We start from the raw sequence: 15,250 nt of genomic DNA on the forward strand, positions 1-15,250 counted from the left end.
CCATGGACGGAGTGCTTTCATGAGTTGTCTCAGCTGACCCTACCAATAGCTATGAGGTAGCTACTGCTATTACCTTCATGTTACTGAAGGTTATTGAGATCCAGAGAGGTTAGGTAACCTGCTCAACATCACACAGCTGGTCAGTCTCAAACTCCAGTCAGATTCCAGACTCTTGGCCACTGTATCTGTATCTCCTTTGCTCCTCCCAGTGTTCCTGAATGACAGGGCCAGAGAAGGTCATCCTCCATTGTGCAGAGGGGAAAACCGAGGTCCAGGCAGAGTAAGTATTGACAAGCTCTGGGGCAGGCTGCCAGGAGGAGGACGGCAGAAGGAACTAGAATATTAGCGCCGAATGGATCCTCACGTATGCGTTTGCTTGTTCATTCAACAGATATTTACAGAACTCCTGCTGCTCTGAGTCCAAACAGCCCATTTCGCCCAGGGTCTCAACCTACTTCACCAGCTGCTTCTCCATCCCAAGGGGCCCCTCAAGCAAATCCAGTCCACACCATGGTCACTGCCTCAGGTAGTGTTTATTGGGAGTCCACTCAGGCAGGCCGGGGGGCTGAGGGGAAGCCCCAACAAGCACCGTGACCCCTCTGTGGCTGGTGGCCAGGGCCAGAGTTGACTCTAATCAGCACCAAGGAGAGCGCCCGGCCGCCATGGAGGGCCCCCTGGGAATTTGGGTTGGTGGAAACTGGGGAGGCCTCTGACTGAAAAAGAACTTACGGCAGGTGAACTGTGGAGACCAAGAGTCCCCCTGCCTCAAAGGTAACCCAGGCTCCTGTGCCAGGGTCCACCTACCTGCCCGAGGGCAGTAACCCACACCAGCGATGGCTCTTCCACTCTGCTGAACTGAGGGGCCACCACTGTTTCCCTCACTGACCCAGGGAATGCCAGAAGGAGGTGGGGCAATGGGCTGGCCTGTCCCCCATCAGTTGGCTCCCTTCTAGGTCCAAGGAAGTCCAAGATGAAGGGAAATCTATTCCTGGTGTTGAGCAAGGAACCACCTGCCCCCACTTGGCCCCCAGGAGAGGCAGGGCTGCAGCCTGGGAGTGGACACGGGAGCCCCACTCAGCATCCAGAGCTAGAAGTCGGGGAGCCATAGTCAGGTGGTGGGATCTGGGCCAGGAGTTCTAACAACAGCAGGTACCACCTACAGCAGCACCACCGGCGGGTTCTGCGGGTTCTGTTCCACACATGCTGTCCTAATTCTCATGACACCCTAGGAGGCAGGCATTGTTACCCCACTTTGCACACGGAACATCAGGCTCAGAGAGGTTACAGAATTCGTGTTAAGAGCTAGGAGTAGTGGAGCAGAGGTTCAAACGTATGCCTTCCTGACACCCGGGGCAGGTGTTTTTCTGTGCATCCTGAAGGCAGTGGCCAGAATGAAAACCGGCAAATCATCCTCAGGGCTAACGATCATCCAAGCCAGCACATCTCAGACTGTAATGTGCACACAGTTCACCCCTCGGCTCTCGCTAACATGCAGATTCTGACTCAGCAGGTCTTGGGTGGGGGCGTGGGTACAGGTGTGCATTTGTAACAAATGGCAGGGAGGTGACGCTAATGCTGGTGGCCCACGGATTACACTTTTTGAGGAGTGAGGGATTCAGCTCAGCACTAATCTACCTCTGCAGACAGAGGCATCCCTTCCCTACAGTCTCCTAGAATGTCAAAGGAGATAGCTGTCTTCCCCCCAACCTGAACCAAGAGGTCCTTTTCCCCTCTGCCAGAGTCCCCCAGCCACCTCCACACACATCCACGGGTAACACTCAGCAATGGAGCATCCTGGAGAAAGCAGTATCTGAGCCAGTTTTTATCCCAGGGAGTGGGCAATGGGGGCTGGCTCGATGCACCCCACCGGAATTCAGAGGGCTCCCAGGAGACCTGCAGCCTCCAGCCTTAGCCCAGAGCCAGTCCAAGGCCTTGGGGACTTGGTCCCATCCGGTTCAGCTCCCCACTGACCAGCTCCAAGCCCAGGTCAGTTCGTGGGAGCACCAAGTGGATGCAGCTGCAGCTGGGGTTCCACCGGATCGATGTCGAAGAAATTGACCACAGCAGCAACCCTGGCAGAGGGCGGGGGGTCCCGGGGGACCTCTCTACGCAGCAGTGGCTGGGCCGTGTGCTGCAGGCCCGATGAACCACCGGAGCCTGAGCCCGAGTCAGAATTGGAGTCAGGTGGCAAGGACAGTGGCAACACGTGCTGCAGGCTCAGGCCCGGCCGGGGGCCGCTGTGAGAGGTACGCATGGAGGGTGAGGCCAGGATGGCCCGGCGTTCCCGGGGGCAGCGGGGACACGGCAGGAACCTACTCAGGGCCCGCTTGAAGTCCCGCATGAAGAGTGGGTAGATGATGGGGTTCATGGTGCTGTTACAGTAACCCAGCCACGTGAGGGCATCGAAGAGGCCTGGGGAGACGCAGTCACACACAGCCTGGAGAGATGGGGTATGTCATGCTTGGTCCCGGAGCAGGCTCACAGACCACCCCACCCAGCGTGGATGGGACAGGCACACACAAACACAAATGCCATGAGAGGCAGCCCACCCTCCTCCATCCCCATGTCTGGGCTGGGGTGTGGTTCGGGGCCTCCCCAGCAAGGCCTGGACTCACCTGCGCCCTGTGGTGGCATTACCTGGGCTATGTTGGCCACAAAGAAGGGCAGCCAGGTCACAAAGAACATGCCCAGCAGGATGCCCAGTGTCAGACTGGCCTTTAAGGCCTTCCTGCTGTGCTTGGTGGTCAGACGCCTGCTATCAGCCAACTCCATCCCTGGGCGTGGGGTCCTGGGCACCTGTGAAACAGAAGGCCACATACATAAGATACCTGAGAGAAGAGCTCCAGTTCGACGCTGACCCCAGCCACAGATGAAGCTTCGATCCTAATTCTAGACTGAGCCCTAGTACGAGCGATACACGGAGCCCTCCTGATCCTTGAATGAGCCCTGTGGTCCTAGATTCCCCAGTTGTAGACCTTACCCTGACTCCAGAGTGAACCTTGATCCCGGCTCTAGACCAAGCCCTGGCATCAGCAGTAAACCAAGCCCTGCTCCTGGTCCCAGGCTGAGCCCTGATAACTACTATAGATTGAGACCTACATAACCAAGGTCCCAAACTGAGCCTCATCTCTGGACTGGACTTGAGCCCAACCTTAGCCCCAGACTGTGGCCTGAGCTCAGCAATAGACTGAGCCCTGATCCTGGCCCTGCACTGAGCCCTGGCCCTGACCCTGACACAAGGACCTCTAGGAAGCACAGTAAACAGAGCAACACTGCCCCAAACACAAATCAGACAGTTCAGAAGACCACCCTGCTCACCCCACAAAGGACAACACTCAGTTGACACACATGACTGTGAGCCCCAGCACCACACAAAGCCTTTGGCCTACAAGAATTAGTTCCAATTAAACAGTACTTGATGGCAATCCCTATCAAAATAACACCAGCATTCTTCACAGAGCTAGAACAAACAATCCTAAAATTTGTATGGAACCAGAAAAGACCCCAAATAGCCAAAGCAATCCTGAGAAAGAAAACCAAAGCTGGAGGCCTCACAATTTCAGACTTCAAGCTATACTACAAAGCTGTAATCATCAAGACAGTATGGTACTGGCACTAGAACAGACACTCAGATCAATGGAACAGAATAGAGAACCCAGAAATGGACCTGCAAACATATGGCCAACTAATCTTTGACAAAGCAGGAAAGAACATCCAATGGAATAAAGACAGTGTCTTCAGCAAGTGGTGTTGGGAAAACTGGACAGCAACATGCAGAAGAATGAACCTGGACCACTTTCTTACACCAGACACAAAAATAAACTCAAAATGGATGAGAGACCTAAATGTAAGACAGGAAGCCATCAACATCCTCGAGGAGAAAGCAGGCAAAAACCTTTGATCTTGGTCGCAGCAAGTTCTTACTCAACACGTCTCCGGAGGCAAGGGAAACAAAAGCAAAAATGAACTACTGGGACCTCATCAAAATAAAAAGCTTCTGCACAGCGAAGGAAACAATCAGCAAAGCTGAAAGGCAGCCAACGGAATGGGAAAAGATATTTGCAAATGATATCAGATAAAGAGTTAGCATTCAAATCTATAAAGAACTTATCAAACTCAACACCCAAAAAGCAAATAATCCAGTGAAGACATGGACAAAAGACATGAATAGACACTTTTTCCTAAGAAGACATCCAGATGGCTAACAGACACATGAGAAAATGCTCAATATCACCCATCATCAGGAAAATACAAATTAAAACCACAATGAGATACCACCTCACACCTGGGAGAATAGCTAACATTAACAATCAGGCAACAACAGATGCTGACAAGGATGCGACAAAAGAGGAACCCTTTCGCATTGCTGGTGGGAATGCAAACTGGTACTGCCACTCTGAAAAACAGTGTGGAGGATCCTCAAAAAGCTAAAAATAGAACTGCCCTATGACCCAGCAATGGCACTACTAGGTATTTATCCAAGGGATGCAGGTGTGCTGTTTCGAAGGGGCACATGCACCCCCATGTTTATAGCAGCACTATCAACAATAGCCAAAGTATGGAAGGAGCCCAAATGTCCATCAACAGATGAATGGATAAAGAAGATATGGTATATATATATACCATGGAATATTGCTCAACGATCAAAAAGAATGAAATCTTGCCATCTGCAACAACATGGACGGAACTAGAGTGTGTTATCCCACGTGAAATTAGAGAAAGACAAATATCCTATGACTTCACTCATACATGGAATTTAAGAAACAAAACAGATGAACATAGGGGAAGGGAAGCAAAAATAATATAAAAACAGGGAGGGGGACAAACCATAAGAGACTCTCAAATACAGAGAACAAACTGAGGGTTGCTGGAGGGGTTTTGGGTGGGGGAATGGACTAATTGGGCAAGGGGCGTTAAGGAGGACACTTGTTGGGATGAGTACCGGGTGTTATATGTAGGGGGTGAATCACTGGAATCTACTCCTGAAATCATTATTGCACTATGTGCTAACAAACCTAGATGTAAATTTTTTTAATTAATAAATTTTTTGAAAAGAAAAATGAACAGTACTTGACAAAAGAAGTTCTGATGCTGTCCAGGTCTGGCACTTTCTTCATATACAGATTCTCCTCATATTTGGGAGTAATGCTCTTGCCTGCACCATTACCCTCATGCTAACGTGCTTTTCTGAAAACGTGTGCACAGAGCAATGTTTGCAATAAAATCAATTTAGACTACTAGGGATGCCACTAACCTTGGCATTTTATAACCCAAATTACAATGTGGACTGGCAGACAGACATCTTCATTCCCAAACATTGACTTAAGAGCTGGATTTTGGGGAGAAAAGGAGGAAAAAGGAGCTGCCCCACAGCAACCATCGAAGGGGACACAGGCGTGAGGAGGTTAGAATTTGACTTTGGAAACTGGAGACCAGTAGTCCCAAAATATTAAAAGCCTTGAACTGGATGATCCTTTAGCCCAGCTATTCCCTTAACTTTTTCAACCTCCTGAGCTCATTGAGAATCCAATGAAATCTACAAAACCTTTTCCCAGAAAACGAAAAGCTTATAAATTCTTACACATGCATACACAGAGAAGGAAAAAAACATCCCACACTTCCAGTGGGTTCAGAGACCACCTTGAGGTTCATCCATGAAACCCCTGGGGCCCATGAATGCTGGGAGACGAAGCCCCCCTCTGAACTGCATGTTAGAGTCAATTTGGATTTTCATACACCAGTTTTACACAAAGTGAGACCCACCGAGATTTGCAATTTAAGTAAATATCAGTGTGCCGAGGTGTGCACAATTAATTGAACTGTGCAAAGTTTGCGTGTGCTGCCTGGGAACACGCCTGGCCTTTGGAAGCCAGGGATTCCTCTAACATTTCCTAAACTGCATGAGAGCTCAGCTTAGCTCTTGAGGCAGCAAGAGGTGGGTTGGGTATGGGGTGATGAAAGAGTCAGAAGGAGGCAGGAAGGGAACCAGATTCCCAGGCAACCTCCACAGATGGAAAGGGGGCGGAGGAGGCAAAGCCAAGAAGACATGTCAGTCCTGGGGAGCACCAAAGCCAAACCCCCACCCCGCTCTCAGGCACAGGGGCCCTCTTCCATCCGTGTCTTCTCTCCCAGCCTCCTCAGGGTATCCAGACTTGGGGTCCTGTCCATGGTGCTGAAACCCCAGGTATATATTCTCTTTCTATAGAATCAAGGAGTCCTATTCTAGAATGACAGTGGGCAGGAAGTCGGAGATGAAGCACACTGTAACTCCCACCAGGGAGCTTATCAGTATGTTTATCCAGGTGAAATCTGGTTATAGGACCACCAGAGACAAATTCACAAGGAGCAGCCTATGAGAAGCACTTGATCTCTCCCCTCTGTCTTGGTGGGGCAGCACTGTGCGGAGGCAAGAGCTGGGTTTGTAAAGACAAGTGATCTGGCTTCAAGTCATGCCTCTACCACTTACTCGCTCTGTGATCTTGAGACAGTCTCTGTTTCCACATCTGTAAAATGGGAAAAACAATACTCAGCTGTGGAGTCATTGTGAGGCTGTGGATAATAAATGCATGCACAGTGCCTGACATAGAGTAAGTGCTAAATACACGGTAGCCCTGATGTTGGTCCAGTGGCATGTGTTGGAGGCTGGGGAAATCTTGAGCACCCTCAGAAACCCTGTCCTTCTGCCAGCAACTCAGGCTCCCCGAAGCAGCACAGATGTCAGGACAAATGCTCTGACTCATCATGCTGTATGTAGCAAGGGAGGAAAAAAGGATCTGCTTTTCTCTTTCCTCTTCTCATTTTCTCCCCTCCAGAGTAGACTCTATATGGCTTCTGTGGACCCACCATGGTCAACTTGGAGGAGAGACTCCTGCTTCCCCCAAAGATCTGCCTTGCCTTCAAACTGCTTCCAACAGTGGGGATAGCCAATAGGGGAGGAGGGAGCCACCATTCTCAGAGGGACCACTCATACAAGTATCCCCCCCTGACCTCTGGTGACCTGGACGGAGCAAGAGACAGCCTTGATCTTGTCAGAGCTCTATGGCACTGGGGAACTGAGACATGGGGAGATATTTGGGGGCAATCATCAGACAGGGAGCTCCAGAAAAGGAATTAAAGACAGCCTCAGATTCCCTCTCTAGGAATCTTCCTGGGGAAACCCTGGGTTTTTCTTTCTTTTCTTCTCTCCAAAGAGTTGACCCAGAAACACAGACAAAAGGGCAAGGCTCAGAGAGGACAGGGGACCTTTCCCAGGTCACATTGTCCCAGTACAAGGTCTCAAAGCGAAGCACTCCAAGTGACCCCCAGTCAGCACTATAACCCACATTTATAGCCCACACTACAACCCACTTACTATGTGTTGGCATCTGATATTCATCATGCCATTTAATCTTTACACAAGGTAGGCATTATTATCCCCATTTTGCAGGTGACGTCCAGAGAGGCAAAGCAACTTGCCGGAAGTGACACAGCAGATAAGTGTTGCGTCAGGGATTCAAAGTCCTTTCTAGCTCCAGAAATTGCACTTCTTCCACTCACCACACTGCCTCCATTTGGGGGCTTCCAGAAACCCCCACCAGTGTCAGCCAGAAGCCCTCATGAAGCAGAAGCCAGTGGCAACCACCAGCCTCACCCTGAGGTCTAGCTGATGCCAGCTTCACCCTGCCCACTTCTCTGCTCTGTAACCACCTCATGGCCCCTCAGGGCCGTGATCTGTTGTTTGCCTGCCCCTCGGATATGCGTGTCACCGCCAGAGCGCAGGCTGCCAGGAGGCAATTCCACCTACAGGCTCCTGTGTTCAATAAATGCTCCTGGGTGGCTCAGTCGGTGGAGGTCTGACTCTTGATTTTGGCTCAGGTCATGATCTCATGTTTCGTGGGTTTGAGCCCCGCATTGGGCTCTGCACTGACAGTGTGGAGCCTGCTTTGAATTCTCTGTCTCCCTCTCTGCCCTCCCCCACTCGCGCGCTCTGTCTCTCTCTCTCAAAAATAAGTAAACACTAAAAAAAAAATACCTAAACACATGTCTGTACACGTTGCATATACAGAAATGTGTATCACAACACAGGAAAAAAACTGGAAACAGCCTAAACGTGCAAGGAAAGAGAGTGGCTAAGTAAACCATGGTACATCCCCACTATGGACTATGACACAGATGATTAAAAGAACATAATCGATCAAATGAAAAGATCTCCAAGACGTAATATCAATATTAAGTGATAACAGCAAGTTGCAAAATAATAGGGATGACGTGATTCCATTGCTGAAGAAATACACAAAACAAAGCACTAAGTCTCTTTGGGTGCATCAACAAATATGGACGCACAAAGAAAAAGGGAGTGGAAAGACATATCTTAAATTGATAAGAGTGTCCCTGGGAATGGAAGGTGATTGGGTGGAACTTGAGAGGGTCTTTCATTTTCTCCCTATGGCCAGACTTTTATTTATTATTTTTTTTTAAAGTAACCTCTACCCCCAATGTGGGGCTTGAACTAGTGACCCCAAGATCAAGAGTTGCATGCTCTACCCACTGAGCCAGCCAGGCACCTCCTGAATTTTTATTTTAAAGTGTACTGATGTATTCCCTTGTGTGATTTAAATTGTCCACAATCACCTACTCCTAGCATAAGGGTTCTCAGACAGACTGTGGAGCCAGAATCGTCTGGATTCAAATCATGGCTCTGTTACTCACTGGCCGTGTGGCCTCTAGCAAGGTATTTCACCTCTCTGAGCCTCAGCTTTCTCATCTGTAAAATGGCAATTGTAATGGCATCTACTTCGTAGGATTGTAGTCAGGATTAGCTGAGATAATATGCATAAAGTCCCTTGAACAGCACCTGGCACATAGTAAGCACCATGTAAGAGTCAGCTATCTTCTCTGTTATTAGAGTCCAGCTCAACGCTCTGATTCTGGTGATGTGGCTGCTATTGATGGCAATCGTGGGGATTTCCCCTAGAAAGGCTTGAAGGGATAACTTCTCCGGAACCATATATCTTACCACCAAGAGGAAAGGGGGGAAACTGCCACTGGTTGAGCACCCAGTTTGTGCCAGGCTTATATACATTATCTCACTGATTCTTCAAACAGCCTCATGTGATACATGGCGTCACTCTGGGGTAGAGGGAGGTGAACGACCTGGTCCAAAGTCATCAGCAGCGATGGGAAGGAGGCAGGACCCGAACCCCTGACCAGCCGGATGTACAAGCACCTGCACCAGCTCTGGCTGCTCCGGGCCGCCTTGTTCCCAGCAGCAGCCGAGGCTGCCATGCTCAGCACTGCTCCTCTGCAACCCTTCCCCAGCTCAGCCCCCTCCTCCGCCCCCGAGATATTTCTGTGATCACAGCCTCTTCTGAGGAGGAGGAAGGACAGCGATGGAAGGGAAGGCAGATCACTGAGACAAAGTGGTGCAGAGTTGGGTGAGGGCGGAGGAGGAGAGGGGGAGAAGCCGATGGGAGAGACGGGGGAGAGGAAGATGGGGAGATGTAGAAGGAAGGCAGAGAAGGGGGCGAGGTGGATCTGGAGACAGGGGTGGGAGAAGGGGAGAAAGATGAGGTGCCGAGGAAGACAGAGGGGAGAGGGCTCCAGACCAGAGGCACAGGTCCTGGTGCTGAGACAGCTGGGAAGGCGAAGTCTCAGGCAGACCTCCTTCTCTCCGGCTGCTCTCCATCGCTGAGCTCCCACGCGGGTCCCTCCTGAGGATGGGCACCAGCCCACCCTGGCACAGATCTCTCTCTCTCTCTCCCCCTGCCCTCCAAGCATCTCACTCACTCTGACACCACTCCTCCCACACCCCTCTCTTCACCCCCAGCCCAATCCCTGCCTCAGCTGTAAGTGGGACCCCTTCCTCACGGCCGCAGGGACAGCGGCTGAAACCACCGAGCTAACCAGTGGCTTCGGAAAACCCCGTTCAAATAACTAGGTAGAGGTGGGAGGTAGCGGGAGAGAGTAAAATGCTCAAGCCCACTCAGGTACCATGTCCTCAACCCCAGAGGAGCTGGGGCCTCAGAAACGCATGTCCCCCACCCCTCCCTCGTGGGGAAGCTAGCAGCTGGACTGGGGAAGGGAGGGAGCTAAGGGCTAAGCGGGGCTGAGGACAGGAGGAAAGGGGTCCAGTGCACCCCAAGTTTTGTTCATTCTCATCAGCTCCTGCTGGCACTGAGAGCCCCCCACTGCCCGCTGAAAGCTCGGTCTCTGAGGCAGGTCAGCTTGGGTGGGAGGAAAGGGGTGGTGACCCAGAAAGACGGACTAGAGGCAATAGTCCAGAAACAAATTCCCCAAATGCAGGCAAGTGTCCGGGAAATGAGGAAAACAGGCATGGAGGAGGCTTGCCGAGGAGCTGAGTGGTTCTGGAAGCAAGGTCAGTGGTGGGGTCTGACACCTCCTCTCTCTCTGAACCTCAGTCTCCCCATCTGTCCAACGGGATGATGGTGGTCCTTGCCCGGGTGGGTGTTTGGGGGATGAGCTTAGCTCGGTGCCTGGCACATAGTGAGTGCTCAAAGACTGTGGGGCTGCAGCTGTCAGCACCCCGGGGGGATTCCTGCCCAGGTCCTGAGGCCACAGTCTCAGGTGCAATCCTGGTACCAGCCGATTGGCTTCATGGAAAGAAAAATGGGTCATAAGCACCGTCGGAATGGAGAATCCAGCCCAGTCCCACCCCAAGCTCATCAAGACCAGACAGCTTGTCACATCCTTAGTCACCACTAGAGCAGAACCTCCCAAAGCACAAAAGTGGAAGATGACCCTAGATGGTAAATGGACCCATAAAATAACTGAATCACAGAGTGAGAACATGAGGCTTGTCCAGCATCCTCCCAGCTCTTCTGGTCACGTCCAGAGAAAGTCTCGTGTTCGTGCCGCTGCGCCTTTAACATCCCGCTAACACCCGAGAGAAAGCGGGCCTGGGGGCTCGGCCACTCCGATCACGCCAAGCTGGACTTCAATAACACTGCTGGGGTTCCTGCCGCTCACTGAAGCTGTCTTTGTGATTGCCTTCCTTCCGTTTATGGCAAAGGTACTAAGTTTCCATTTCCAGAAGAGATAAGAAGTTTCCTTTCTAAACAAGTGCATGGAAGTAAAAAGATAAGTGAAATGATCTAGAGAAAATGCTAAGTACATAGGGAGGCAGCCACTTGAGGCGTGCGGGTGGATGGAAAGAAGGAAGGTAGATATTCCAAGGTGGTTCCAGATGCCTGAGGTTTGGGAAACGCTCCTTTACAAGAACCCAGGGAGAGAGTGTGGATGGCCCAAGGCAGCCGTCCTACCACTGGAGAACCAAGTCAGGGTCACAGTCACCTACTGAGATTCAAGAATGTTCTCCAAGCACAGATAGAGGGAGGGAGTAGGACTGCTTTGCCAGGACCTCCTGTCCACCCAAGGCCTGTTCCCCCGGTTTATGGGCCAGCCACACTGCTGGCGTGGGACAGGCAAGCTGTTCTGTGGAAATGCCTTTCAGCCCCCAACCACCCAAACCTCCAGGCACCGCCCCTCGATCCTGCAGGAGCCTCCTGCACCTGGAGATAGATCAAGATTGGAGAGCTGATGGGGTGCCTGGGTGGCTCAGTCGGTTCAGCTCAGGTCACGATCTCACAGTCGGTGAGTTCGAGCCCCACATCGGGCTCTGCACTGACAATGCAGAGCCTGCTTGGCATTCTCTCTCTCTCCCTCTCTCTCTCTCTCTGCCCCACTCCCCCCTACCCTCAAAATAAATTAAAAAAAAAAAAGATTGGAGGGCCCAGTCAGGACTTTCCTCAGAGCCTGTGACCTCATTCTCTGGGGTTCAGGCCTAGTCAACCTAAACCCCCATTCGTCAGGGGTTTAGGACAATAGGCACTGAGACTCCAGTGCCAACTGGCCTGAGTGACAAGAGCGGCCAGTCTACTCCAGGCACTGCAGGCCCTTACCACTCACGAGTAATTAGTAAGCACCTACTATGTACAGTGGGGATCAAAACCTACCCAGATGTTCCCAGCCCTCACGGAGCTTACATTGTAGTAGAGGAGATTGACAATGAACAAGTCAACAGATAAACCTGTGGTCAGGATAGAGAATAACAGAGTGAGGGAGCACAGACGGGTCTGAAGACAGGGTGGGCAGGGACGGACTCCGGGAAGAGGTGACCTGTGAGCTGAAAAGCAGTCGGGTAGGGCAGCCCCAGGGGAAGAGCGTTCCAGGCAGGGGGAAGAGCAGTGCAAAGTCCTGGACACAGAAGTCCATCTGGTGCCTTCCAGGAGCATGGGAAGGCCAACGTGCTGGTGCAGAGAGAGGGCAAGGGGAGGAGGTGAAGCGAGAGAGGTTGTCAGCACCAGATTCCGAGGCCAGATCTTGACATGGGTGTCCTCTTTTCTCTTAAGAGTGATGGGGCGCCTGAGTGGCTCAGTCGGTTAAGTCTCTGATTCTTGGTTTCGGCTCAGGTCATAACCTCATGGTTCGTAGGATCGAAACCCCGCGTCAGGCCCTGTGCCAACGGAGCGGAGCCTGCCTCGGATTCTCTCTCTCTTTCCTCTCTTTCTCCACTCTCTCTGCCTCGTCCCCTAGTGTGTGTGCGCACGCTCTCTCTCTCTCTCTCTCTCTCAAAATAAATAAATAAACAATAAAAAAAAAAAAGGAATGATGGGATCACTTTCGTTCTGTAAATTGTTGTGGCTCCTGTGCAGGGAAGAGACAGGAGTGGGCCTGGAGTGGAGGCAGGGGAAGCCAGTGGGAGACCAGAAAAGGCCTCCAGGTAAGAAGCGCTGGTAGCCTAGATGGGGAGGGTGGCATTACAGGTGGCACAGCTTTAGGAGGGCAGCACCAACAGGCCTTGCGAATGAATCCCATGGGCATGAGGAAGAAAAATTATTCCTAACTTTCTGTCGGGTGATGCCACGATGTTGCCATTTGCCATGATGGGAAAGACGGGAGAGGAGTAGGGAGGGAGGGCTGGGACCCCCTGAATTCCCTTTTTGCACATGGAACCTTCGAGAAGCCTGCCCCACATGCTGATGGAGCTGTCCTAGAGACAGCATTGAGTCTAGAGCACAGAAGAGGGGTGGGGGCTGGAAATGGCCACTCGGAGGTCACCACCAAGTGCACATATTAAGTGCACGCTGCCCGGTGGGTACCCAGTGGCTGCTCATTCCCCTCCATCCCCCCCAAGCCCAGCTCTCCCCGCACACCCCGGGTACCTGCAGCGTCGCCAAGGCCTGGCCGGCCATGCCGGTGGTGAGGGAGGCCACCTGCACCGCCTGCTTGCGGGCGGCCAGCAAGATCCTGCAGTAGGTGAAGCAGATGGCGCCCGAGGGCAGGAAGAAGGTGAGGCCCGAGGCCACGAGGACGAAGGGCAGGCTGGCCAGCAGGCGGCACTGGCCCGGGGCAGGGGCCCGCGCGCGGCCCAGCTGGTGCCAGCCCAGCAGCAGGGGCAGGAACGAAGCGAGCGCGGCCAGGCTCCAGGCGCCCAGGACCAGCGCCAGGGCGCGCGGGGGCGTCATGCGCAGCTTGTAGCTCAGCGGCGAGAGGATGAGCAGGTAGCGGTCCAGGCTGATGAGGCAGAGGTTGAGGATAGAGGCGCTGCAGCACATCACGTCGAAGGCGGCCCAGAGCAGGCAGAGGCCGCGTGCCAGCACCCAGCGCCCGTACAGCGCGTTCAGCATGGCCGGCGGCATCACCACCAGCCCCACCATCAGGTCCGAGGTGAAGAGCGACACCAGGAAGAAGTTGGACGTGTTGCGCAGCGCGGGCTGCGTGCAGATGAGCGCGATGAGCAACGAGTTGGCCGCCGCCGTCAGCGCGATGACGACACACAGCGCGGCCGCCACCCAGCCGCTGCCTGCGGGGTCCGAAGGCGGCCGCGACCCCCAGTCCGGGGTGCTGTTGTTGGCGGGGCCGGGCTCTGGGACCATGGGGGCGAGGGGGTGGAGAGCGAGGACGTCAGGCCCGAGAGGGGTCCGGAGGACGAGGTACGGTGGGCGGGAGGACTCGGCAAGGGACCTGGAGGAGCGGAGACTGGATGGGCGTCGTCGGTGAGAACAGACCGCCACCAGGGATCAGGCGGGAAGACAGGGACAGGCACACCGGGTGAAGGGGCAACGGCCCAGGAAGGTGGAGAGGGGTTATATGGTGTGAGGTGGGGCTACGGAGCAAACTGGTGGGGAGTTCGGGAGGGGGCACACGATGAGGCGCCAAGTGGAGAGCGGGCGGGAAGTCGGGAGGACGAGACGCCAAGTGACTGGACGGTTGGACGGGTGGGAGCAGAGCCCCCTAGAGGGGGCGGGCGGGAAGATCGGGGCGCGGACGCCTGCCTGGGGCGGGGACCCGGGGAGCCGGGAGCGGGGGACAAGCTCAACCCGGGGCACCCCCTCCGTGGCAGGTGGGCGTACCGCGGTGACTCGGGTGGCGGCGGATGGGGGGCGGGAGGGGCCGCGCGCGAGCCCCGGCCAAGCCCCCGGTGGGGAAGGCAGGTCTCCGAGCCGGCGCAGAGGCAGCCCGGGCTTGGGCGGCCACGGCCCCCTGCGGCGTGCGGGAGGACACCGGGCCGACCCGCGGGGACAGGAGCAGCGGCGGCCGCGCCGCCGCCGGGTCCCCGGCCCCGCTCCCGCCCGCGCTCGGTACCTGGGCGCTCGGCGCTGCTCCGCTCCCGGCGACTGCGGCAGGCGCAGCGGGGCTGGGGGAGGAAGAGGCGGCCGCGGGCCGGGCAGGCGCCCAGGGAGCCCGGGAGGCGCCGCGAGGGGCAGGCGCGCGCGAAGGAGCCGGTGGCGCTTCCAGGAGCGCGCGGTCCCCCGCGCCGCGGAGCCTGCGCCCCGCCCCGCGGTGGGCGGGGACAGCCGAGCCCCCGCCCCGCCGCGCATGGGGCCCTCCGCACCCCCAGGTCGCCGCCCCAGCCTCGGCCTGCTCCACCCCGCACACCCCTCTCCGACCCTCTCGCGGCGGCGGCGCAGGAGGAACTCAAAGGAGAGGCTGTGGCCGCGGCTACCTAGGACTGCTCCCCAACGGGGGGCTGCCCACCCGCAGCGGGGGTCGTCGCGCTAGCAGGGGGAGCCCGTTGGGAGCTACTGGGGAGCTCGCTTGCCCTCCAGTGTGTACACACACGCATATGTGCACATATGTGCGTATAGAATAGTATATGTAGTCCTTCAAACCTTTAAACAGCAGGTTACCTCCTCCTTGGGTTCCTTTGAGCAGAAACCTACATTCCCGACAGCCTCACTGAGGGTGAAGTCTCCGATTCGGGAATCCTTAGGCCAGATGCGGTGGAGACACCGCAGGTAGAGAGGTTGGG

At 54.4% G+C, this 15,250-nt stretch overlaps 1 protein-coding gene across 1 annotated transcript; it reads right to left on the reverse strand.

Annotated features, from left to right (window-relative positions):
- Positions 1-1,987: 1,987 nt before the first annotated feature.
- HTR6 (5-hydroxytryptamine receptor 6) lies at positions 1,988-14,723 on the reverse strand. The gene is made up of 3 exons (XM_060621399.2): positions 13,161-14,723; positions 2,638-2,796; positions 1,988-2,437 (listed from the first exon to the last, which is right to left on the reverse strand). The coding sequence occupies exons 1-3, from the start codon at positions 13,872-13,874 to the stop codon at positions 1,988-1,990; spliced, it is 1,323 nt and encodes a 440-aa protein (XP_060477382.1). The 5' UTR covers positions 13,875-14,723.
- Positions 14,724-15,250: the final 527 nt, after the last annotated feature.

This window comes from Panthera onca, chromosome C1, assembly GCF_046562875.1.
Source record: "Panthera onca isolate mPanOnc1 chromosome C1, mPanOnc1 haplotype 2, whole genome shotgun sequence".
Classification (NCBI taxonomy): Eukaryota; Metazoa; Chordata; class Mammalia; order Carnivora; family Felidae; genus Panthera; species Panthera onca.